This window comes from Citrus sinensis, chromosome 3 (genome assembly GCF_022201045.2).
Source record: "Citrus sinensis cultivar Valencia sweet orange chromosome 3, DVS_A1.0, whole genome shotgun sequence".
Classification (NCBI taxonomy): Eukaryota; Viridiplantae; Streptophyta; class Magnoliopsida; order Sapindales; family Rutaceae; genus Citrus; species Citrus sinensis.
The window spans coordinates 4,573,955-4,596,199 of NC_068558.1; the positions used below are offsets into that span (position 1 = coordinate 4,573,955).

At 35.3% G+C, this 22,245-nt stretch overlaps 1 protein-coding gene across 1 annotated transcript in view; it reads left to right on the plus strand.

Moving 5' to 3' along the window:
- Nucleotides 1-4,096: 4,096 nt before the first annotated feature.
- Nucleotides 4,097-22,245, plus strand: part of LOC102618522 (uncharacterized) — a 39,946-nt gene continuing 21,797 nt past the window's right edge. The window contains exons 1-31 of the mRNA XM_006476990.4: nt 4,097-4,409; nt 4,960-5,063; nt 5,202-5,336; nt 5,434-5,484; nt 6,028-6,122; nt 6,201-6,318; nt 6,481-6,582; nt 6,714-6,902; nt 6,990-7,150; nt 8,196-8,366; nt 8,874-8,966; nt 9,087-9,411; nt 9,508-9,612; nt 9,702-9,797; nt 15,860-15,927; nt 16,380-16,500; nt 16,586-16,789; nt 16,896-17,096; nt 17,226-17,335; nt 17,962-18,058; nt 18,173-18,271; nt 18,773-18,937; nt 19,019-19,093; nt 19,177-19,665; nt 19,758-20,096; nt 20,216-20,347; nt 20,546-20,659; nt 20,751-20,935; nt 21,026-21,134; nt 21,413-21,556; nt 21,641-21,928. Of these exons, the coding sequence (XP_006477053.2) occupies nt 4,313-4,409; nt 4,960-5,063; nt 5,202-5,336; nt 5,434-5,484; nt 6,028-6,122; nt 6,201-6,318; nt 6,481-6,582; nt 6,714-6,902; nt 6,990-7,150; nt 8,196-8,366; nt 8,874-8,966; nt 9,087-9,411; nt 9,508-9,612; nt 9,702-9,797; nt 15,860-15,927; nt 16,380-16,500; nt 16,586-16,789; nt 16,896-17,096; nt 17,226-17,335; nt 17,962-18,058; nt 18,173-18,271; nt 18,773-18,937; nt 19,019-19,093; nt 19,177-19,665; nt 19,758-20,096; nt 20,216-20,347; nt 20,546-20,659; nt 20,751-20,935; nt 21,026-21,134; nt 21,413-21,556; nt 21,641-21,928 (4,782 nt within the window). The 5' untranslated portion in view covers nt 4,097-4,312. The remainder of the gene's footprint in view (nt 4,410-4,959; nt 5,064-5,201; nt 5,337-5,433; nt 5,485-6,027; nt 6,123-6,200; nt 6,319-6,480; nt 6,583-6,713; nt 6,903-6,989; nt 7,151-8,195; nt 8,367-8,873; nt 8,967-9,086; nt 9,412-9,507; nt 9,613-9,701; nt 9,798-15,859; nt 15,928-16,379; nt 16,501-16,585; nt 16,790-16,895; nt 17,097-17,225; nt 17,336-17,961; nt 18,059-18,172; nt 18,272-18,772; nt 18,938-19,018; nt 19,094-19,176; nt 19,666-19,757; nt 20,097-20,215; nt 20,348-20,545; nt 20,660-20,750; nt 20,936-21,025; nt 21,135-21,412; nt 21,557-21,640; nt 21,929-22,245) is intronic.

Below are 22,245 nucleotides of genomic sequence, written 5' to 3' on the forward strand. Positions count from 1 at the left end.
ACATAAACCGGGATGAAATATTCGAGCTGTTTAAAGAGATCGTGATGGGGAATGAACGCCTAAGAGGAAATTTATCAAACCGATGAGAATGAGGCTATTGAAAACTTGCAGAGGACTGTTACAAACTACCGTCATGATCAGGCAGAGGCCATTGGAAATTTGCGGAGGATAATTGAGGAGGCGACAAGGTTTGTTGAAGAGAATTGCATAGCAAAGATGCAACAAATAGACGAAGCAAATGCAAACATAGCTGAGTTAGAGGCATGGGCAAAGCATCGAGAGATGCGAGAACGGCTCAGAATGAACAAAATTGATGCACGTAGGAAGCACTTTAGTTGTTTTGCTACTTGTACCACTGCTATATAAGTTTCTTTGGAACATTTGTGTGTTTCAGTTTCCATATAGCCATTGTTTAGTATAAGCTTCTAGTTATAAAATAAATATTCTTTATCAATTGCTCTTCTTATAAGCGAAATTAATATGGAATTTTGGTATTCACCTATGATCAGAATATTAATTTCTGTGTAGAGCTTTAAAGGAGATTGGAAATTTTGAGCTATTGGCTATTGTTGTATGTGTCAGTATGGCTTGCTTATTATCAACATTCAACAACTTAAAAGAAGCATTTGGGACAAGATTGCTAAGCTATTCGAACTTCTTCTTAAAGAAAGCCGGTGTTAAGAAAAAAAGGAAAAATTAGTGCTATTGGTACTCCACTAACTTCTTTAAGAAATACCGTTTTATTCCGAAATTAACCTCACTTTTTCATCTCCGAATAAAAACTTAATGATATCTCTCTATTGACAGAAATAAAAAATTTAAAAAAGCTTGAAATATTAACAAAACAAGAAAAAAAAAATGACTTTTTTTTCCTCCTCTCTTTTTTTGTTTTCTATGATGGTTACCAAGCCTTAATTTTCAACTGTTATCTGTGTCTACCCTTTGTTCTTGTCCAAATCAATTCGTGATTGAAACTATGTGTTGAATCAAGTTGAACAAGGTATATGATTCTGTATCAATATGTATGAAATGTTTTTGGTTGACCATAAGGCAAAATTGAATAACATCAACTTGACGAGTTTCAGAAAGCCTAGTAGAAATAAGTATGTTGATACAAAAGTGCGCTGCTAGAAAGTGTCAAAGGATTACACATGGTACCGAGCATTCAAGTCCTCACAGTCACACATTCCCGAGTTATTGCCCGGTAAATTTCTATGATGCGGATTAGAGTGCACGAATACGATCTGTAGATCTGACGATTTAAAAAAAAAAAATTTAAATCAGGGTCATACTTTTATGAAAGTAAAGAAACTAATTTAAAAAGTCAAGTGTTAAGTTACATTCAATGTAACTTACACAATTCATTTCAACCACATAAAATTATGAGACCACAATTTATCCGGTTAAGATGGGTTGTGTATGTTACATTAAATGTAACTTAGAGACTCCCATTTAAAAATTGTAATTTAAACTCAGTCTTTTTTAAAAATTGTGTCAATTTTAGCGCGCGCCCATACACATACACACACACACACACACACACACACACACACATATATATATATATATTAAACTATAATTTCGCGTCAATTTCATAATTATGTAAAAAGTACTTTTAAACATTACTTACAGAATTAAATATTTAAATATAATACACCCGACCAATTTTGTATATAAATATTTAAATATTATATATGTATATAATAAACATATACATATATATGAGTGTATGGGTACATGTATATGTATATGTACTATATTATAATTATAACAGGAGTAATATTTAACAATAAATTTATTGTTTTGTTATTTGACAAATAACATCATCAGGCAATTATTTATAAAAATAAGCTCTCATGAATTCTTCGGATCTGAATAAGCAGAATATTACACGTAATATTTATTGCACGTGGCAAGGTAACAAAAACTGTTACCTTCTTGACGCTGAAAATTGAAACGTGGCATGCGCTGGCTTGCAGTCCAAGGGAAACGCGGTTGGACAATGGTTAGCCTTGCCGTGATTTAAGCCGTGTGTCGACACATGATCTTCAGTATGCACTTGCACGTAGGGATGGCAATGGGGAGGGGAGGGGAGGGGACCGATCTCCCCGTACCCATCCTCGATATTTTGCGTATGTCCCCGTTCCCTCCCCGTCCCCGTCAGAATTACTTAAGAGAATCCCCATCCCCTCCTCGAATAATAACAGGGGATCCCCGATCCCTGAATAATTAATACATTTTTTTTCAATTTTGAGTTAATCATATTAAAATAAAAAATTCAAATAAAAGTAAAGTTCGAAATATATCTTACATTAATATCTATTACAAAAGTCACATACATTAAATTAGTAAGTAACGTAACATGCAATGAATACAAACTTCTTTTACAAACTATCATGAACAAATTAATAGTTTAATACAAAATTGTTAGAAATAAAATCGAATTTAGATTCAAAATTAACTTTTTTAATGGTGGCGTGGGCACTTTATAAATATGGACTATTCCCTTTACAACACAATAGTTAAATCGGAGCAAATCAAAAGCAAATATTATATTAGATTATATATTAAAATTGTGATTCGCTGTGGGCAATTATAACATCTAAAAATAAATAAAAAATAGATTTAAGTTTAAAATATTTAAAGAATATTAAAATTAAAAAAAATATTTGGCTAATAGAATTTATTCGGTCTTTTTAATGTCCTAAATAAAAATTTAGAACTTTAATTAGTTAATTAGGCCTAAAAGTTTAATAATATAAATATTTTGATATTTTTTATTTTTACCAATATTTATAATTTTATAATTTAAATTTTATTATTTATTTACTAGTAATTTTAAAAAATTAAAATAAAATTAAAAATTAAAATGGGGAAATGGGTAGGGGATGGGGATTCCACCTCATCCCCGTCCCCTCCCCGAATAAGAAATTAGGTAAAAAAATTTTTCCGTCCCCTGCCTGAATAAAAAATTAAGTATAAAATTATCCTCATACCCTCTCCGAATGAGAAAAATCCTCAAAAATACCCGTCTCCGTGAGAATTTTTGTCATCCCTATTTGCACAACTCGTCAGGCTCCAGCTCTTCATTTGAACACTGATCGTCCCAAGTGCCACGTCATCCCATCAACCGCCTTAAGATAATAACACTTTTGCAATTTGCAAACAAGTTGATGCCTTGTCAGCAAAAGCTGGATAATGGGTAACAATTCCCTACAAACACCACCGTATGTCCATATCCCATCCAACTTACCAACTGTTTATTTATTTACTTTTTTTTTTTTAAGGAAGGAAACAATTTATTAAGAATGACAAAAAGTAAATGATAAGAGCAAAGAGGCTTAGCTCCTGAAAAAAGAAAAGTAAATAAATAAAAAAGAATAGCAGCGATAGAATTCCTCACCTAAACTTAAATTTATGATTTAAGATACCATGTTATTCTCAAAAAAATATTTTGGATTTATAATAGAAGAGCATCAACTCAAACTATATGAAATTTGAACGACTTAACCTAACCTATGTTGGTAAAAACATCTACCATTAGATTATCTTCCTGAAAAGAGTGAGTATAATAAAAATAAATTTGAAAAATAACAACCTTATAATTAATACAATTATTTCCGAATCATTTTTCAGTCCTAAAATACTCTAATTTCACTTAGAAGCAGCTGAAATAACTTACAAAATTGTTAATCGCCATTATTTAGACATAGAAATAGGTCTCATGATCCAAGTTCGTGGCAAAAATACTCAGTAAGCAGCCTAAATGATTTTGATAAATATCCTTTTACAACCATTTAAACTTTTAAACGTATATTCATCAAATGGAAAAAAAAAAACATTATAGTTGAGAAATATAGAAGTAACTTTTGTTTATTTTTATATAATTTTACAAATCTTTAAAAGATATTCGAAAAATTTAGATTAAAAAAATGTAATTTTGAATGTGTTTTTCATTCTCTTTTTTTTTTAAAGTATCCATTGCGTCAACTGAAAACAAAAAACCAATACAAAAAGATTCCTGTTATGTAGTTCAGCCAACATAAGCACAACCGCAGCAAATAACTCTCTCTTCTGTAGCTTCTAGTTCAAGAAGCCTAGCGTGTTCGTAGGGAAAGCTCGCGTGTTCTCTAATTAGCAATCATACCTCACTCTCCCTCTCTTCATTTTTCTAACCCTCTCTTTCTCTCTCTAAATTGAAAAATATGCACAAAAAGCAAATTCTCTTTCTCCCGCCCTTCAATCTTGATATCGGCGATCAGCTTATTTCGATAACTCGTTTAAATTGAAGAATCAAGAAAGGAATTTTAAGATGTTGGAGGATCAAGTAGCGAATTTGTTACAGAGGTACTTGGGGAATTATGTGATAGGTCTTAATAAAGAAGCTCTCAAGATCAGCGTCTGGCAAGGTCCGTCAATTTTTTTTCCTCTCTTTTCTCTTGTAATTTGCTTATAAAGTTCGGTTTCATTTCATACCTAGAGTTGTAATTGAACTATTTCTTGAAGTGTTAAAATGATTCTATTTCCTTCTTGCACTTTTCCTGTTTAAAACAAGTCTGTGCCAATTGCAATGAACTTAACCATTGTTTTAGTTGTGAAATAGCAACCAGTACAAAGAATTGATACTAATGTATCGTGTGGTTGTTTCAGTTTAATTTTTAATTTATTTACTTGTTATGGTCTGGTGAAACTTCAATGGAACAGTTTCATCATTGTTGAGGATTCGCTGTAAAATGTACTAATATGCTAATTCAGTTCTCGAAAGACGATTTAATTGTGGTAGTGGATGCAAGTAAATTCCACGTTGTAGCTATAAAATGATTGAGTTTAGGACCATTGCTGTAGTATGTGTATTTAGGATTCTGATATGACGAGAATATTAGTTTTAGAAATATTGCTAGTCTTTGTGTTCTCGTAGTTATTTATCCTTTTTCTTTTTTCCTCTGAAATGTAATACAGGCGATGTAGAGCTTACGAATATGCAGCTGAAGCCAGAGGCCCTTAATGCATTAAAGTTGCCCGTAAGAGTTAAGGCAGGATTTCTTGGATCAGTTAAACTTAAGGTTGGCCCTGATCTTTTTGTCACCAATTGCTACCCCCCCCCCCCCCCCCCCAAATTATGCTGAATTCTGCGTGAATGCTGTATTTCATATTGGTTACTTATTCCACGAGTATTTCTTTGTGATATATTTCTATTTCAGGTTCCATGGAGCAGGCTAGGCCAAGATCCAGTTTTGGTTCATTTGGATCGGATTTTTTTACTAGCTGAACCTGAAACTCAAGTTGAAGGATGTAGCGAGGATGCTGTCCAAGAAGCGAAGAAAAGCCGTGTACGGGTAAGACAGGGTGAACCTTGTATAACTTGTTGGAAGCATCAAGTAGAATTTGTTTATAATAAAATGATTTTGTGCTTTTCTATTCCTTTCGTGATAGGAAATGGAAATGCGAATGTTGGAGAGGGTACAACAGTTGAAATCGGAAGTGGTATGGGTAACATAATTCTTTTGGACATGTATTTGCTGTGGCTACATAAATTTTCTTATTGTTTAAATTTATTAGAAGAGAGGGAAAAAAACACTTTACATCTTTAGTACAGTATATATTTATCTGTTCAGATTATAGACCCTTCATGTGGTACCTGATTTTAGTCCTGAGGCAGGGTTCCATGACTCCAAATTTTAAGTTCTTTTCTTGTCCTTATATTTAGTGGTTCGCTTCTATTGCATTAATAATTGACTGTTTTTCTTTGTTCAAAAATGAATTTCTTCTTTTCCCCCTTTTATTATTCTTATAAGAAATGGGATTTTACTCGAAAGAACGAAAAATACAAGAGTGCAGGCCAGAAGTCAACGAGGATAGCAGTCTAGCAATAAGAAATGTGTCATTGACTTTGGAATATTTTATAGTCACATGAAAATTAAATTACTATGAGTTTTGGGTCTTCCCACTTCCCTTATCTCCATTCTCAGAAATATATTGTAATTTCTATACTTTGTTTTGATGTGCCTTTTTTTCATTGTTTTGAAGAATAAGTCATGGTTGGGATCCCTTATCAACACAATAATTGGTAACTTGAAGCTTTCAGTTTCAAATATCCATATCAGATATGAGGATCTGGAGAGGTAATGAAGACACCCAGGCTTGATTTCCTAATCACCTAGCAACTTTTGTTTGAGACTTAATATGACTTCTTTTTGTAGCAACCTTGGGCACCCATTTGCTGCTGGTGTAACCTTGGAGAAACTCTCAGCTGTGACAGTTGATGATAGTGGGAAGGAAACTTTTGTTACTGGGGGTGCACTAGACCGCATTCAGAAGGTTACAGTTTTTGTTCATTCTTCAACTTTATCTAGTGGCTACACCATGGGATACTTTTCATTGACTTAATACATTTCAATTTTAAGAGTTTCCAAATTTACCAGATTCTCCAACTACTTTTGTTCTCACCTTCTGTTGTTAATGCTTATTCCGTTATTTCAGTCTGTGGAACTTGACCGACTTGCCCTTTATCTAGATTCTGATATAATCCCATGGAATTTGGACAAGCCATGGGAGGATTTGCTTCCTTCCGAGTGGGTTCAGGTGTGGTCTTATTTATCCTTTATAATACAATGAATTATATTATGTACCTCTGTCACCCTAATTCAATTTTTTGTTTACTTTTATTCTTCTTGTCTCCTAAGTTTACTCGCAATGGTCCTTTTGTGCTTCAGGTTTTCAGATTTGGTACAAAAGATGGTAAACCAGCTGATCATCTTGTAAAATCCCATTCTTACATTCTGCAACCTGTGACTGGGAATGCAAAGTACACAAAGCTGCGGCCAAATGACTCTGTTGATAGTGCTCAGCCTCTACAAAAGGCAGCAGTGAACTTGGATGACGTGACACTTTGTTTATCAAAGGTATACTTTGATTTTTTAACCTTTAATTCTGAGAGAGAGGATTTCCAAATGGTTTTAATTAGGTTTAATATATCTATATATTCGCAGAATGGTTACCGTGATATTCTCAAATTAGCTGATAATTTTGCTGCCTTTAATCAACGGTTGAAATATGCCCATTATCGTCCGCCTGTCTCAGTGAAATCTGATCCTAGGTCTTGGTGGAAGTATGCTTTCAAAGCTGTTTCTGACCAGATGAAGAAAGCAAGGTAGTTTAAGAAGTTAACTTTTTTTTTTTAATCTCTTTCCAATTTTTTTCCGTTACATTATTCATTTTGGTTGCAATGTTAGAAAGAAGCTTGGGTGATGTTTAACACATATGTAGGGGAGTGGCTTGGCATTCAAATGCCGATGCTAAGCAGTTACAAAAGTAACTCTTTGAAAGTGTACTTACTTTTATTACTTTCTGATTGCTCCTGTACTTGGCACGTAAAATCCACAGACATGCAGTTTTTAAATCTTCATGTCATGGCTTTTACTGAATATTGGTTAACTTTATTATTATTGAATATTTTCTTTTGTCTTTTCTGCTTTTGTTGTAGCAGAGACGATGGATGACATGTTACGGCAACTATGTTCTATTATTTGGCCTTTATCACATTTTATTGTTTGAACATTCTTGCGGTATAAAGGATATGGCTAAAGCAACATTATTAATAACCTTGAATACCACAAATTAACCTTTGGGGTGTGAGTGGACATTAGGGGTGAAAGAAATGGACGTCTCCTACTGTTACCTGATACGTGGGTAATTAAAACCCTGGCAGAATTAACTTTGTGTGCCTTCTATAAGTTTAATCATCCGCATTACCATGTCCTCCTTTATTTTCCTCCGCTTTATGCTGCCGGTGTTGTTGCAAGTTATCTAGATTATCTCGTGTATCCTGTGTGTTTGAGGTCTGTCTCTTGGCTCTTTGATGAATTATCTATTGAAAGAATGAAGCCATATCAATGGGTAGGAGTTCTCTCACATTGTTAGCATGATTGATTTGCCAATTTGTGGATTTCCAGAAAGCATTTACCTATAGATATCCATGGCTGTTTCTTTAGGAGTTTGTATCTTTCTTTCTCTCTCACATGAAGAAGAAATTTTTCTCTTTCTCTTTTCTGTTTTCTAATGTCTATTTCTTTATTAATACTTCCTTTTGTGCTTGGGCTTGTGGGTGGGTTGGAACTTGGGGAACTGGTAAATATTCCTGTATTCAATTTAACCGTGCATGTTTCTCCTTTTGGTATGCAAATTGATTTTGGCAGTGGGAAATTGTCGTGGGAGCAAGTACTTAGGTATGCAAGATTACGCAAGAGATATATATCATTGTATGCCAAGCTGCTTAAATCTGACATCAGTCGGGCGGTAGTTGATGACAATGAAGAACTTGAGGAACTTGATCGTGGACTTGATATTGAGCTCATACTGCAGTGGAGGTATTACTTTCTGTATGTATGTAACTGTTAAATAAGCAACTGCTATATTAGTTGCTCATTCTAAAGATGGACTGATGACATTAGTCTTGCAATATACAGTATTAATATTTCTATTTTGATTCTTTATAATAGTAAGTATAGAATATTATTGGAGTTTTCTTGCCTTTTGTATCTCATAATTCATTGAAATTATTGCATGCGCAATTGTATGGTAGTGGGTATTGCTGGTTTAGAAAGGGCTGATATTGCGGAAGGGTATGGTGTTAGTCATATATGGGTTACATGGCAAGAAAGTGAAAGAAGAATTTTTGGGTTTTCTGGCTGCTTATAAAATAATCCATTTTCTTTTTTTAATTTTTTTAGTTGATTGCATTGGAAAGAATGGCAATGCTCTCTTTTTGTTAATTTTTTTTTAAGTTCCGATTTCATGTTATGAGAGCAAGTAATATGTGGAGATATTACCTTTTACTAGATTGTTTATGTACTTCTGCAATTTGATTTGTGCAGGATGTTGGCTCACAAGTTTGTTGAGCAGACGTTGGAATCTGAAAGTCACTTGAAGAAGCAGAAAACCAAGCAATCTTGGTGGTCATTTGGATGGTGAACAGCTTCACTAAGAGAATGACTTTTTTCCCCCCTTTTCCATTTATCTGTCATTTATTTGTTATTTTGTGATGCTTCAGAGTTTATATGATTTGCTATTTATTTTATCATTTCCAGGAATAATCAATCCTTTAAAGATGAAAGCGAACCATTTAAGTTCAGTGAGGAAGACTGGGAACAGTTAAATAAAATCATAGGATACAAGGAAAGTGATGATGAGCAATCGTTGATTATTAATGAGAAGTTGGACGTTCTTCATACCGCCTTGGAGATTCACGTGAGACATAATGCTTCAAAGCTTGTAGATGGGTCTTTGGAATGTCTTGCTGAGTTATCATGTGAAGGCCTTGACTGCTCCATTAAGCTTTATCCCGAGACAAAAGTCTTTGACGTGAAATTGGGGTCATATCGGTTATCATCGCCAAATGGTCTTCTTGCTGAGGTCTGATTCTTGGTTTGGTTTACTTCAAAATCTCATTGCATTGTACAACTACAATACTCCTTTTGATATCTCAAATTCTTATCTGAATCTATGCAGAGTGCAGTGGCTTTCGAGTCTTTAGTCGGAGTGTTCTGCTACAAACCTTTTGATGTAAAAGTGGACTGGAGCATGGTTGCTAAAGCTTCCCCATGTTACATGACCGTATGCTTCTTCTGTCATGCTCTTGGCCTGGTGCTATTTTGGGCTTTAAGTTTACGTTTTTTATGTTTGCTGATTACGTGTTTGATCAGTATTTGAAGGACTCCATTGACGAAATCGTTAAATTTTTTGAAAGCAATACGGCAGTCAGTCAGACCATAGCATTGGAAACTGCAGCGGCTGTGCAGGTTTTGTTCTATTTTTTCTAAGCTTTGTAATACAGTTCAATAGGTTCCTCAAGAAATTGTTTCTGAAAATAATAAAACAAAAGAGCCTCCAAATGCTAGTTATGTTGTTGTTGTTGTTATTGTTATTATTATTATCATTATTATTTTTTTTTGAGGATCATATTTGGAATTCTAGATATTTTTTGGTAACGAGTTTTCGACAATGGTTACTACATTCTTAGGTATATCCGGTTGTAACCATGGCAACAAAAGCTTATCAACGAATTTTGAATTTTTAGTATATGGTCTGCATTTTAGAAATTGAAAAAGCATGTTTACTGTTGGACATATTTATGTGGTTGGGAAAATCACATAACGTTAGAATTTCTTACCAAAACAATGGTTAATATTTAATGTGATTTTTTATTTTAAAACACTGGTTAACATAAATATTGAATTATAGAATGAATTTTAGTTTAAATTTCATTGACTTCCTTAGGTAAAGCCAAAACACTGGATGACTTTAATTATTTGAGATTCTTTTCCCCATTTTTAATTTATTTTTTAAGTACCATAATTCTTCCCTGAAATTTATCTGAAATGGTCAGTTTCATGATATCTCAAAACCTCCCTTGCAAGGGATGTTTATGTCAAAAAACTTGATCTGGGGAGTCTGCCTGTATTTTGGTTAAACCTCAAGGGAGGTTTGATGAAATTCTACCAAACTTATAACAGGAGTTGACAGTGATGTGTTTTATTTGTGAAGTCTGCCTGTATTTTGGCTAAACCTTGAGGGAGTTTGATGAAATTCTCCCTGTAGTCAAAAAGGAAAAAACAGAGAGGCAAAGCTATAGAACTTTTCCTTATTATTATTCTACAAAACACAGTGATCGGTAGAAATAAATAGGAAAACTAGAGAGCAATTCTAGGGCTAATTTTTAGGACCATAAAATCAGAGTGTATCTACTTTCCTGATTTATGGTATTTTCCTATTTTATTCAAATAACAAGAAAATAGCTAAGAATCCCTAAATTATCGACACTCCCCCTCAAGTTGGCGCAAAGATATCAATCATGCCCAACTTGCTAACTTGAAGTTCAAATGGCTGTCTCATCAAGCTCTTGGTGAAGACATCTGCAAGCTGCTTCACAGTGGGAACAAAAGGAGTACAAATTATCCCTTCGTCAAGCTTCTCTTTTATAAAATGTCTATCAATCTCAACATGCTTTGTCCTGTCATGTAACACCGGATTATGGGCTATACTAATAGCTGATTTATTATCACAGTACAGCCTCATAGGGAGACTAAATGGCTGTTTAAGTTCTTCTAGAACCCGTTTTAACCAAAGTACTTCACACACTCCTTGAGCCATTGAACGAAATTCAGCTTCTGCACTACTTCTAGCAACAACACTTTGCTTTTTGCTCCTCCAAGTAACTAGATTACCCCATATAAAAGTGCAGTATCCGGATGTTGATCTTCTGTCAGTGATTGAACCTGCCCAATCTGTATCGGTATAAACTTCAATTCCTCTTTGCTGATTTTTACCAAAAAACAGACCTTTCCCCGGAGTTGCTTTCAAATAACGAAGAATTCGAAACATAGCTTCAAAATGTTCCTCACAAGGAGAATGCATAAATTGACTTACCATACTTACAGCAAAAGCTATATCAGGTCGAGTATGAGACAAATAAATCAACTTCCCAACTAACCTTTGATATCTGCCAGCATTCACATGAACTCCTCCTTTCACTTCTCCAAGCTTCACATTTGCTTCAATTGGAGTATCAGCTGGCTTACACCCACTCATACCAGTTTCTTTCAAGAGATCCAAGGTATACTTTCTTTGTGATACCACTATACCTTCTTTTGATCTTGCAATTTCCATTCCCAAGAAATATCTTAATTGCCCCAAATCCTTTATCTCAAACTCCTTAGCTAAACATTGCTTTAATCGGCTCATTTCTTCTGTATCATCTCCTGTCAGAATTATATCATCTACATAAACGATTAAAACCGAGAGCTTGTCTTTAGTGGAGGCTTTTGTAAAGAGAGTATGATCTGCTTGTCCTTGACTATAGCCCTGGCTCTTCACAAACTTTGTAAACCTTTCAAACCAGGCTCTAGGTGACTGCTTTAGACCATATAATGATCTTTTAAGTCTACATACTTTGGATCCAAACTTCTCAGTAAAACCCGGTGGAGGCTCCATGTAGATTTCCTCTTCAAGATCACCATTGAGGAAAGCATTCTTTACATCTAATTGATTTAAAGACCAGTCAAGATTTGCAGCAACTGACAAAAGAACACGAACAGTGTTTAGTTTAGCCACTGGAGAGAAAGTTTCAGAATAATCTATTCCATAAGTTTGTGTATAGCCTTTCGCTACCAGTCGAGCCTTGTATCGTTCTAAGGACCCATCAAAGTTATATTTCACAGTGAATACCCATTTACAGCCAACAACACCTTTTCCTTGTGGTAGATCAACTTTTTCCCAAGTAGCATTCTTCTCCAGAGCTCTCATCTCCTCAAAAATAGCCTCCCTCCATTCAAGAACCTTTAGAGCTTCCTGTACATTATTTGGAATAACCACACTAGAGACTTGTGAAATAAAGGCACGAAAGGAAGGGGTCACATTTTTATAAGAAATAAAGTTGGATAAAGGATGTTTAGTACAAGACCTAACACTTTTCCTAAGAGCAATAGGAAGATCTTTTTTATTTGAGGAATTTAACTCAAAATTACCTGGAGGATTCTTGTCAGAATTTTCATGATCCAACCTCTGGTCAGATTCTTGGTGATGCTGTAGGACAGTGTTCCTCTTCTTTTTTTGTTCTAGGTACTCCTTTGAATACACAAGACCTTTATACCGTTTCGTGCACATCTCTGACATTCCAGAATTTTGGTTATGTGATGGCATTAACGGAGGTTGTCTAGAATTTTCAACAGTTGATTCATTTAGATTCCCTTTCTCATTTTCTTTCGGCAAAACATCATTATTAATACAATCAAATTCAATGTTTAAGTCAGAATCATTTAAGCACATATCATTTTCACTATTGTTTTTCTCCCCCTGAAAATGGAAATTGTGAGAATATGATTGTCCTTCGAAGAAAGTGACATCCATAGAAACAAACATTTCTTTCAAAACTGGATCAAAGCATTTATAACCTTTTTGATTTGTAGGATAGCCTACAAAAATGCATTTATGTGCCTTTGGATCGAATTTTGTTCTTCTAGAGTCATGGTTATGAACAAAAGCAATACTGCCAAAAATTTTTAATGGAATACTTGTTATTAACCTTGAAGCTGGAAAACATTCATTGAAAAGATTTATTGGTGTCTTAAACCCTAAAGTTCTTGTAGGTATTCTATTTATAAAAAATGTGGCTGTCAAAATAGCTTCTTCCCAAAGATACTTTGGAACTTTAGTTGTAAAGCTCAAGGCCCTAGCAACTTCAAGGAGATGCTTATTCTTCCTTTCAGCCACTCCATTTTGTTGTGGAGTATTGATACAAGAACTTTGATGTATAATTCCTTTTTCATCAAAAAAATTCCCTAACATATGATTAAAAAACTCTTTGCCATTATCACTCCAAAAAATCTTAATCTGAGTCTAAAATTGTGTTTGTACCATAGTATAAAATTTTTTAAACACACTTTCAACATCAGATTTATCTTTTAGCAGAAATACCCAAGTAACTCTAGTATGATCATCAATAAATGTAAGAAATCAGCGTTTTCCAGAAAAAGTTGCTACTCTAGAAGGGCCCCATACATCACTATGAATCATAGTAAATGGTTTTGATTTTTGGTATGGTTGTGGCAGAAAAACAACACGATGATGTTTAGCTAATTCACAAACTTCGCATTGAAAACTGAAAGCATTTTTATTCATGAATAATTTGGGTAATAACTGCTTCAAATATTGAAAACTTGGATGTCCTAACCGAAAATGCCATAACATAATCTCATTGTTACTGGAAATAGAATTGAAACAGGTCTGCTGGTCTTGCCTTCCAAAGTTTGAACCATTATTAAAGAGGTAGAGGCCACCGTCTTGCCTAGCATCCCCAATCGTCTTCCCCGAGGTTAAATCCTGAAATTGACAATGAGAGGACCAAAAATTAATTTTACGGTTATGATCACGAGTTAATTTACTGACTGACAAGAGATTATAGGACAAATGAGGAACATGAAGAACATCTTTCAAAGTAAGAAGAGGAGAAATAATAATTTTTCCTTTCTCTGCAACAGTTGCAAAGGAACCATTTGCTATTTTGACCTTTTGATTTCCTGCACAAGGTGAATAAGAAGAAAACAACTGTGAGGACCCAGGAGGTGTTTGGATTGATACAGGTAAAGGTTGTGGTGAAAATATTACCTGATTGGGCTAAAGAACAAGATGAACTAGAATTTCCTACGGATTGGGATTGAAACATCTTGTACAGGTGCTCCATTTGTTCCTTAGTAAAAGGAAGAGATTCTGAGGATGACTGCTGCTCTGGATTAGTGGTGCTAACTTGGAAAGCACGATTATCTCCTGTTGGCCGAGCATCGTCACCTGATTTCTTCTTCCAATTTGCAGGTTTTCCATGGAGTTTCCAACAACTTTCTCATGTATGCCACGGTTTCCGACAATGATCACACCATGGCCTTTGTTTGCCTCCTCGTCTATCTCCTTGTTGCTCATTACCACGAGCTACAAGGGCTGAACCATCAAGATCAATCTTTGGTTCCTCTACTCGCTTTAACATCACGTCTCCGAGCTTCCTCGCAACGAACCTCTGAAAAAACTTATCTAATAGAGGGCAGAGGTTTTCGCCCCAAAACTCGTCCTCGAACCTCATCAAGGTCTATATTTAGTCCTGCCAAAAATACAAACACTCGACTTTGCTCAACTTTTTTCTTGTATCGAGCGCTATCATTTGGACTCTGCCATACCTCAACTTCAAACATATCCAATTCCTGCCACAAAATCATCATGTCATTATAATATGCAGTTACATCTCTATCACCTTGTTGCGTCCGCCACATCCGAGTGTTTATTTCATATAATTGAGAATGATTCTCTAGGTCTGAGTATGTCTCTCTAACAGCCTCCCAAACATCACGAGCAGTTGGCAAAAACATGAACGGCTTTCCCAAAGTAGGTTCCATGGAATTAATAAGCCAGGCGGTAACCATTGAATTTTCTGATCGCCACTGTAGGAATTTTGGGTCATCAGCAGCTGGAGGTTGAATTTCTCCATTTAAATTTCCAAGTTTGCCTTTGCCATCAATCACCAAACGCACAGACTGCGACCACTCTAAATAATTTTTACCATTTAACTTGTGAATGGTTATTTGTAAGGTGTTTTCACTAACATGCACAATTGGGGATGGCTGGGAAATCCCTTCAGAGGATGTCGCAGTGCTGTTAGCGTCGGAGGAGGCCGAATTAGAGCCAACCATGGCTGCTTTGTAGTTCATGGCCGAACCCTAAAGCTCTGATACCATGTAGTAAAAAAGGAAAAAACAGAGAGACAAAGCTATAGAACTTTTCCTTATTATTATTCTACAAAACACAGTGATCGGTAGAAATAAATAGGAAAACTAGAGAGCAATTCTAGGGCTAATTTTTAGGACCATAAAATCAGAGTGTATCTACTTTCCTAATTTATGGTATTTTCCTATTTTATTCAAATAACAAGAAAATAGCTAAGAATCCCTAAATTATCGACACTCCCAAACTTGTAATTAGAGTTGTCAATGATGCATTTTATTTTGCCTTCCTACAGAGGAGAATTGAATGTAATCAGCATGCTTCTTGTAGTTTAGACATGTAATAAATGGTACATTTTTGTTGCTTTTTACCAAAGAAATGAATTTCTGATTTTCAAGTGTTATAATTTTTTCTTTCATAACAATCACCACTTCGACTGGGTTATCATCTTTCTCTTTTAGTTAATTGTCACAATCACCACTTCGACTGGGTTATCATCTTTCTCTTTTAGTTAATTGTCTTACCTATTTCAGAAATTATGAGTAATGTGCCTGATATAGTGAATGGTTTGCTGATGGTGTCATTAACTGGTAACTAGATGACAATTGATGGAGTCAAGCGCACTGCACAGGAGCAAGTGAACAGGGCTCTGAAGGATCATGCCAGGTTTGTTAGTTTTCCAAATTTGCGTTGGTAAATGTACACATGATTTCTGAATTATGATGAAATCATCAATTTGAGTAATAAAATTCAAGCTTGTCCTATGTGTGTATGTGGTTCATGCAGACCTACGGTTGATTTTTTGCATGATCTCCTTTGTTGGTTTGTTCTTGATAATTTGTTTGAGAGTACAAAATGATGGTTATTCCTTAGCTTACATGCCATTGGGATATAGAATCAGGAAGGTTATTAGTGAACAGTGTCCAATTAAAGTTCTCTCTTGCAGCTAAATTACTTTCTTATGTATCCTATAGGTTATATGTTCATTTTTCCCGACTGATTTTATGCTGCCCAGCAAATATAATTAGCTTTTGAATGGTGGCTGTATACAATTGATCATGATGTCATGTTAGCTGCAGAAAGCTGGTTATTTTAGTTATAAATTAGTTTTCTAGTAGGTTTCTGCTGGACTTGGATATTGCTGCTCCCAAGATTACAATTCCAACTGAATTTCGTCCGGATGATACCCATTCAACAAACCTCATGCTGGACTTGGGAAATTTGGTTATCCGTTCGCAGGTTAATGCATAAACTTGATCTTTTTATTTCTTAATCCAAATGCGTATCAAGACTCTGATATATAGAGGTTGCTGAATGAGTGCAGGATGACTATGAAAGGGAATCATCTAACGAGCTGGATATGTATTTGCAATTTGATTTGGTTTTGAGTGATATATCTGCTTTTCTGGTTGATGGTGACTATCATTGGAGTGAGAACTCAAACAAATCTTCTGCTTCCACCCACAAAAGTGGTGCTAGTTTTTTACCTGTTGTTGATAAGTGTGGGGTAATCTTAAAACTTCAACAGGTATCACTCTCTGTATTGTGCCTTGTATTTTGCATGTGACTTTTGTCGGCAATGCTCTATTTACCTGTTAAATTCATGAAATTGGTGTTATACATGCTATATACAGATTCGATTAGAGAACCCTTCCTACCCTTCTACAAGACTTGCTGTACGGCTTCCATCACTAGGGTTTCACTTTTCCCCAGCTCGATATCATCGGTTGATGCAGATATTAAAAATATTTCAGGAGGATAGTGAGAAATCAGATCTCATTCACCCTTGGGACAATGCTGATTTTGAGGGTTGGTTATCCCTACTTACTTGGAAGGTTGCCCTCTCTTCCTCTTTTTGTCTGTGCATTTTATTTTACATGGTTGCAAAACATTTAACGCTTCTAATCACTCTTTTTTCCTATTGCTTTGATTTCTTTTAACTTTCCTGTATTGTAATGTGATAGGGTGTTGGAAATAGGGAAGCTGTGTGGCAGCGGCGATACTTTTGCTTAGTCGGGCCTTTCCTTTATGTGCTAGAGAGCCCTGGTGCTAAATCTTATAAACAATACCTCAGGTTCAGATGTCAACTTTCCCAATTTATTTGTGATTGGCATGACACTGTCTTATTGCAAATATTGGTTTAGAAAACATAAAAACATCACAACTGAGAGAATACATTGACTGAATGAAAGTACACAGTTAAATTTAGCTGTTTTACACTTGTGTTGTTGGCAATATAATCTTCTTTTCTATTAATTGTTTCTGGGTGTGAAGAGGATATCATAGTTGTTCCTGGTGCTTGTTGGTTGATTGGTCTTGAGTAATCTATGGTAATAAATACTTGGTTGCTGTTGGAATTGCATTTTGTGGTCCAGAAATTGTTTGAAGGTAAAGGAGAATATCAAGGAAGTGGATGCTGTTAATTTTTCATTAATATATCTGAGTTGCAGCTGCTCCTTCCAATTCAGAAAAACTGAGAAGTTTTATTTAAAATGACATTTTGACTTTTATGAGATATTATTAGGATTTTTATGGATATCTTGACTTTCACTTTTGAGGTTGGACACCTTTTGTTGTGTTTCCTTCTGGATATTTCTTAGTTATAAATAAAATATCTCATTTCATATCAAGAAAGAGTAAATGATCAAAATTGTTATTCCAAGTTTAATAGTTATATATACTTATTGCTTATGACTGCAGTTTACGAGGGAAGCAAATATATCAGGTTCCATCAGAAGCGGTTGGTGGTGTGGAATATGTATTAGCTGTCTGTGATGCTGCCCGATCCAATAGCAAGGTTTAACTATCACTTCTCCCGGGTTTTAAGACTTAAAGGGTTTATTTGGATTTCTATTCATATTTGATTAGGTCTACTGAATATGACTAAGTTTGTGCGTGAACTTGTAATTAGGTTGTAGAAGATGTAAACGCACTTATATTACGGTGTGATTCTGATGATTCAAGGAAAACTTGGAAAAGCCGATTGCAAGGGGCTAAATATAGTGCTTCGGTACATTTTCATAGCTTTGTTTTTTGTTTATTTTAATTTAAACATTAAATAATTCCTTATTGTTCTAGTTTGTGCAGTATGTCAAATATAGTTTTTCTCTTAGTTTTCATTTCATTTTAATTGGAGGTCTTTAAGTGGTTTCCTTCCCTTCTCACTTTTCTTTCTTCTGAAATATTGTATTGGTAAGAATCTATTTTCAGAGGTTTGTTGTTCTAGTTTTCTCTTTAATCATGGTACATTATAAATGTGCAAGTATCTTAAATTCTTTTAATCTGGTTAAATATGTCATTTAGACAGCTGCTAATGTGAACAGTAACTGTGAAAAATCTGCATTTGCTTTGTTTTACTACATCATGAGCAACCTGTGTTGAATATTCTATAATGAATGAAAATGTTGTGTGCGTGTACATATATGCGCATTTGTTTTGAGCTTGATGTGGTGTAAAAGCTGGAGCATTAGTGAAATATAATAGAGACTCTCAAACATAAATTTTCAAACAGGGTACTGCTCCAATCACTGGTCTATCAGAAACTTCATCAGACTCCGAGGATTCAGAGAGAGAAACTAACAAGAATCCTGATGCCTTTGAGATCTTAAAGATAGAGAGAGTGTTTATTACCGGTGCTCTTGATGAACTGAAAATTTTCTTCAATTATAGTCATCAGGTAGGTTGGCCAATATTTTTGTCCTGGAGTCTCCTTTCAGTGGAACTTGCTAAAAATCTGACAAATGTGTTGCTTTCGTAGCATGATCATAGTTTCATGAAGATTCTTCTTGCTGAAGAAATGCGACTATTTGAATTTCGAGCCATAGGTGGGCAGGTGAGATCAATAATAATTATTACATATGTTTGAGGATATGTCTGTGTTTTTCTCTTTTGAAAGATGTACCTCCGTGAAAACAGGTTCAACTTTCAGTACGTTCGAATGATATGTTCATTGGCACTGTTTTGAAATCTTTGGAGATTGAAGATTTAGTTGGCATCCATGGAGTATCTCGGCATTGTTACCTGGCAAGGTCATTCATCCACAGTTCAGATGCACATTTATCTTCCGATGAGCCTGCAATTCGAAGTGTTGATAGTAATGATCTGACTCTAAGTGAAGGAGAAAAATTCTACGAGGCACCAGAAGATTTGGTTGACTCTGCAGATCATGCTATGCAGTCACCACAAACAGTATCCAAGAACCTAAGCTCCCAGATTTGGCTACCATCTGAGAACTTATCGCTCAAGACACCCAGTTTTGGTCGTCTTGCTGGTTTAGTCCCTGATGACACAGTTGAAAATAGGATGGAGGATGCTGAAGTAACAGAAACATTGGATAGTTTTGTGAAAGCTCAAATAGTTATCTATGACCAGAACTCTCCTTTGTATCATAAGATTGATAAGAGGGTTGGTATTTTCCTATGTTTGAGTTTCTGCTTTTACCTGTAAAAGACTAAAAGTTGTTTAATGACAAATGATCAAGTAAACAATTGTTTCAGGTGACGGTGACCCTGGCCACTTTGTCATTTTTCTGTCGTAGACCTACAATTCTTGCCATTATGGAATTTGTCAATTCTATCAATACTGAAGGTGATAGCTGTGAATCTTTCAGTGATACTTCTTCAGCAGCTATTGAGAATTTTTCTGGAGGTGTGGTTGATGACCAACATTTGATGGCCATTGAGGAACCTCCTGTCAAAGGTCTGCTTGGGAAGGGGAAATCTCGAGTTATTTTTAATTTAACATTGAATATGGCACATGCTCAAATTGTACTAATGAACGAGGATGGAACTAAGCTTGCTACTTTGTCGCAGGATAATCTGCTCACCGATATTAAGGTTAGATTGGGCATATATATCTTCTTAGCATTTCCCCTTCTCTTCATCTGTCCTGTAGTTTCTCTTTTCCTAAATATGAAGACTACTTTATTAATGTTCTCAATTTTCTTTTGTCTTAGGTGTTCCCGTCATCTTTCAGTATAAAGGCTGCCCTGGGAAATCTGAGAGTGAGTGACGATAGTCTTCCTGACAGCCATATGTATTTCTGGATCTGTGATATGAGAAATCCAGGAGGCACTTCATTTGTTGAGGTACTTTAACTTTTGTTCTCTTTTCTTTTAAAGAATGATACCTTGGTATTATTTGGTTTTATCTATTGGACATTCTATCAATGTCTGTTCAGACGGTGAGAAACATTTCATAGGTTCTTGTTCATAATAATCTGTATATTTATTTTTTTCCAGTGGCCTTCATGGTTAATTTTATGAACATTGCTTCTGGTTATGTAGTTGGTTTTTACTTCATTCAATGTTGAGGATGAAGACTATGAAGGTTATGAATATTGCCTTTTTGGGCAGCTTTCAGAAGTACGCGTTGTTTATTTGAATCGCTTTGTCCAGGAGGTAAACCTGATTGTAAATACTTCATCTCCATTTTTCTTGTTCCTTTCTATTATGGCTGAAATTTCTCATATTTCTGAAATTTGATATGTAGGTTGTTAGTTACTTTATGGGCCTTGTTCCTAATAGTTCAAAAGGTGTTGTCAAATTGAAAGATCAAGTAACAGATTCCGAGAAGTGGTTTATGACTAGTGAAATTGAAGGATCACCTGCTGTAAAGTTGGATCTTTCACTGACAAAACCCATAATTTTAATGCCTCGGAGAACAGACAGTCCTGAGTACGTGTACCATTGTAGATAGTTTATATTCATATTTTACTTTTGTACATTATGGTATATTCGTGTAATTTTTTTAATTTTCTTTGGCAGTTACTTGAAGCTTGATGTGGTTCACATAACTGTCCAGAATACCTTTGAGTGGTTGTCTGGGAGTAAAAATGAGCTGAATGCCGTTCATCTGGAAATTTTGACTATTCTGGTGAGAATCACTAGCTGTCTTCAGTAGCCGTATTGAGATGGTGGATTCAAGAATATACCTGCAATTGGCTTGATCGGAGAAGCTTTTGTTTCTTATATAATACTCAGAAAATTAGAAACACTACCAGCTTGATGTTTCAATTAGAATTGCCGGGCTTCTTTTATGGACACAAGCTTTCAACCCCTTGTTTGCAACCATTGTTTCCATAATTATTTTCCAACTACCATTATAATTTTTTTCTCATGCTTATAATTCCCGACTCTTTTTTATGTACTTAGGTTGAAGACATCAATCTAAATGTTGGTACTGGATCAGATTTAGGTGAAAGCATAATTCAAGAAGTTAAGGGTGTTTCTGTTGTTCTTCGGAGGTCACTCAGAGACTTGTTCCATCAAATACCCAGTACAGAAGCTGCAATCAAGGTAATGTATTGAATATTATCTAGAGCTCAAGTCTCAAAATGAAGGCATGTAGATGTCTATTTATTCTGACCCTGGGATTTTCAGATAGAGGAACTTAAAGCTTCACTGTCAAACCAAGAATACCAGATAATAAGCGAATGTGCAGTGTCTAATTTTTCTGAGACTCCACGTACGATGCCTCCATTGAATAACTTTGCAACATCTTCTGAAGATGTTATAGAATCTGTCATTCCTCAAGCTCCAGCTGGCATTGAATCTCGAACTCTAGATAGGGAACTCTGGATTACAGTGGAAGTTTCAGTTGCCATTAATTTGGTTGAATTGTGCTTACATGCGGGGGTAACTGGAGATGCATCTTTGGCCTCAGTGAAGGTACATCATTTATACTGCATATGTGTATGGTCTTGGATGTTCTATTCTTTCTTTTAAGTGCATGCGACATAGTTCAGTCGATATAATTTGTGATGCCAGCTTGTCAGTTTCATCTCTAATTTTGCATGTGTGTGAGACTGACAGTTTCTTGTTCTCTCTTTATGATGTATTACTTGTGTTGTCTGTAGTGGCCTGGGGGTTTGGGCTGGGGGGGGGGGGGGGGGGGGGGGCCAATTGTTGGCCAATAAAATTTAGAAATATAGGGAAACAAATGGACAGTCTACCGTGTGATATATCCTTGAATGTGGACCGTCATC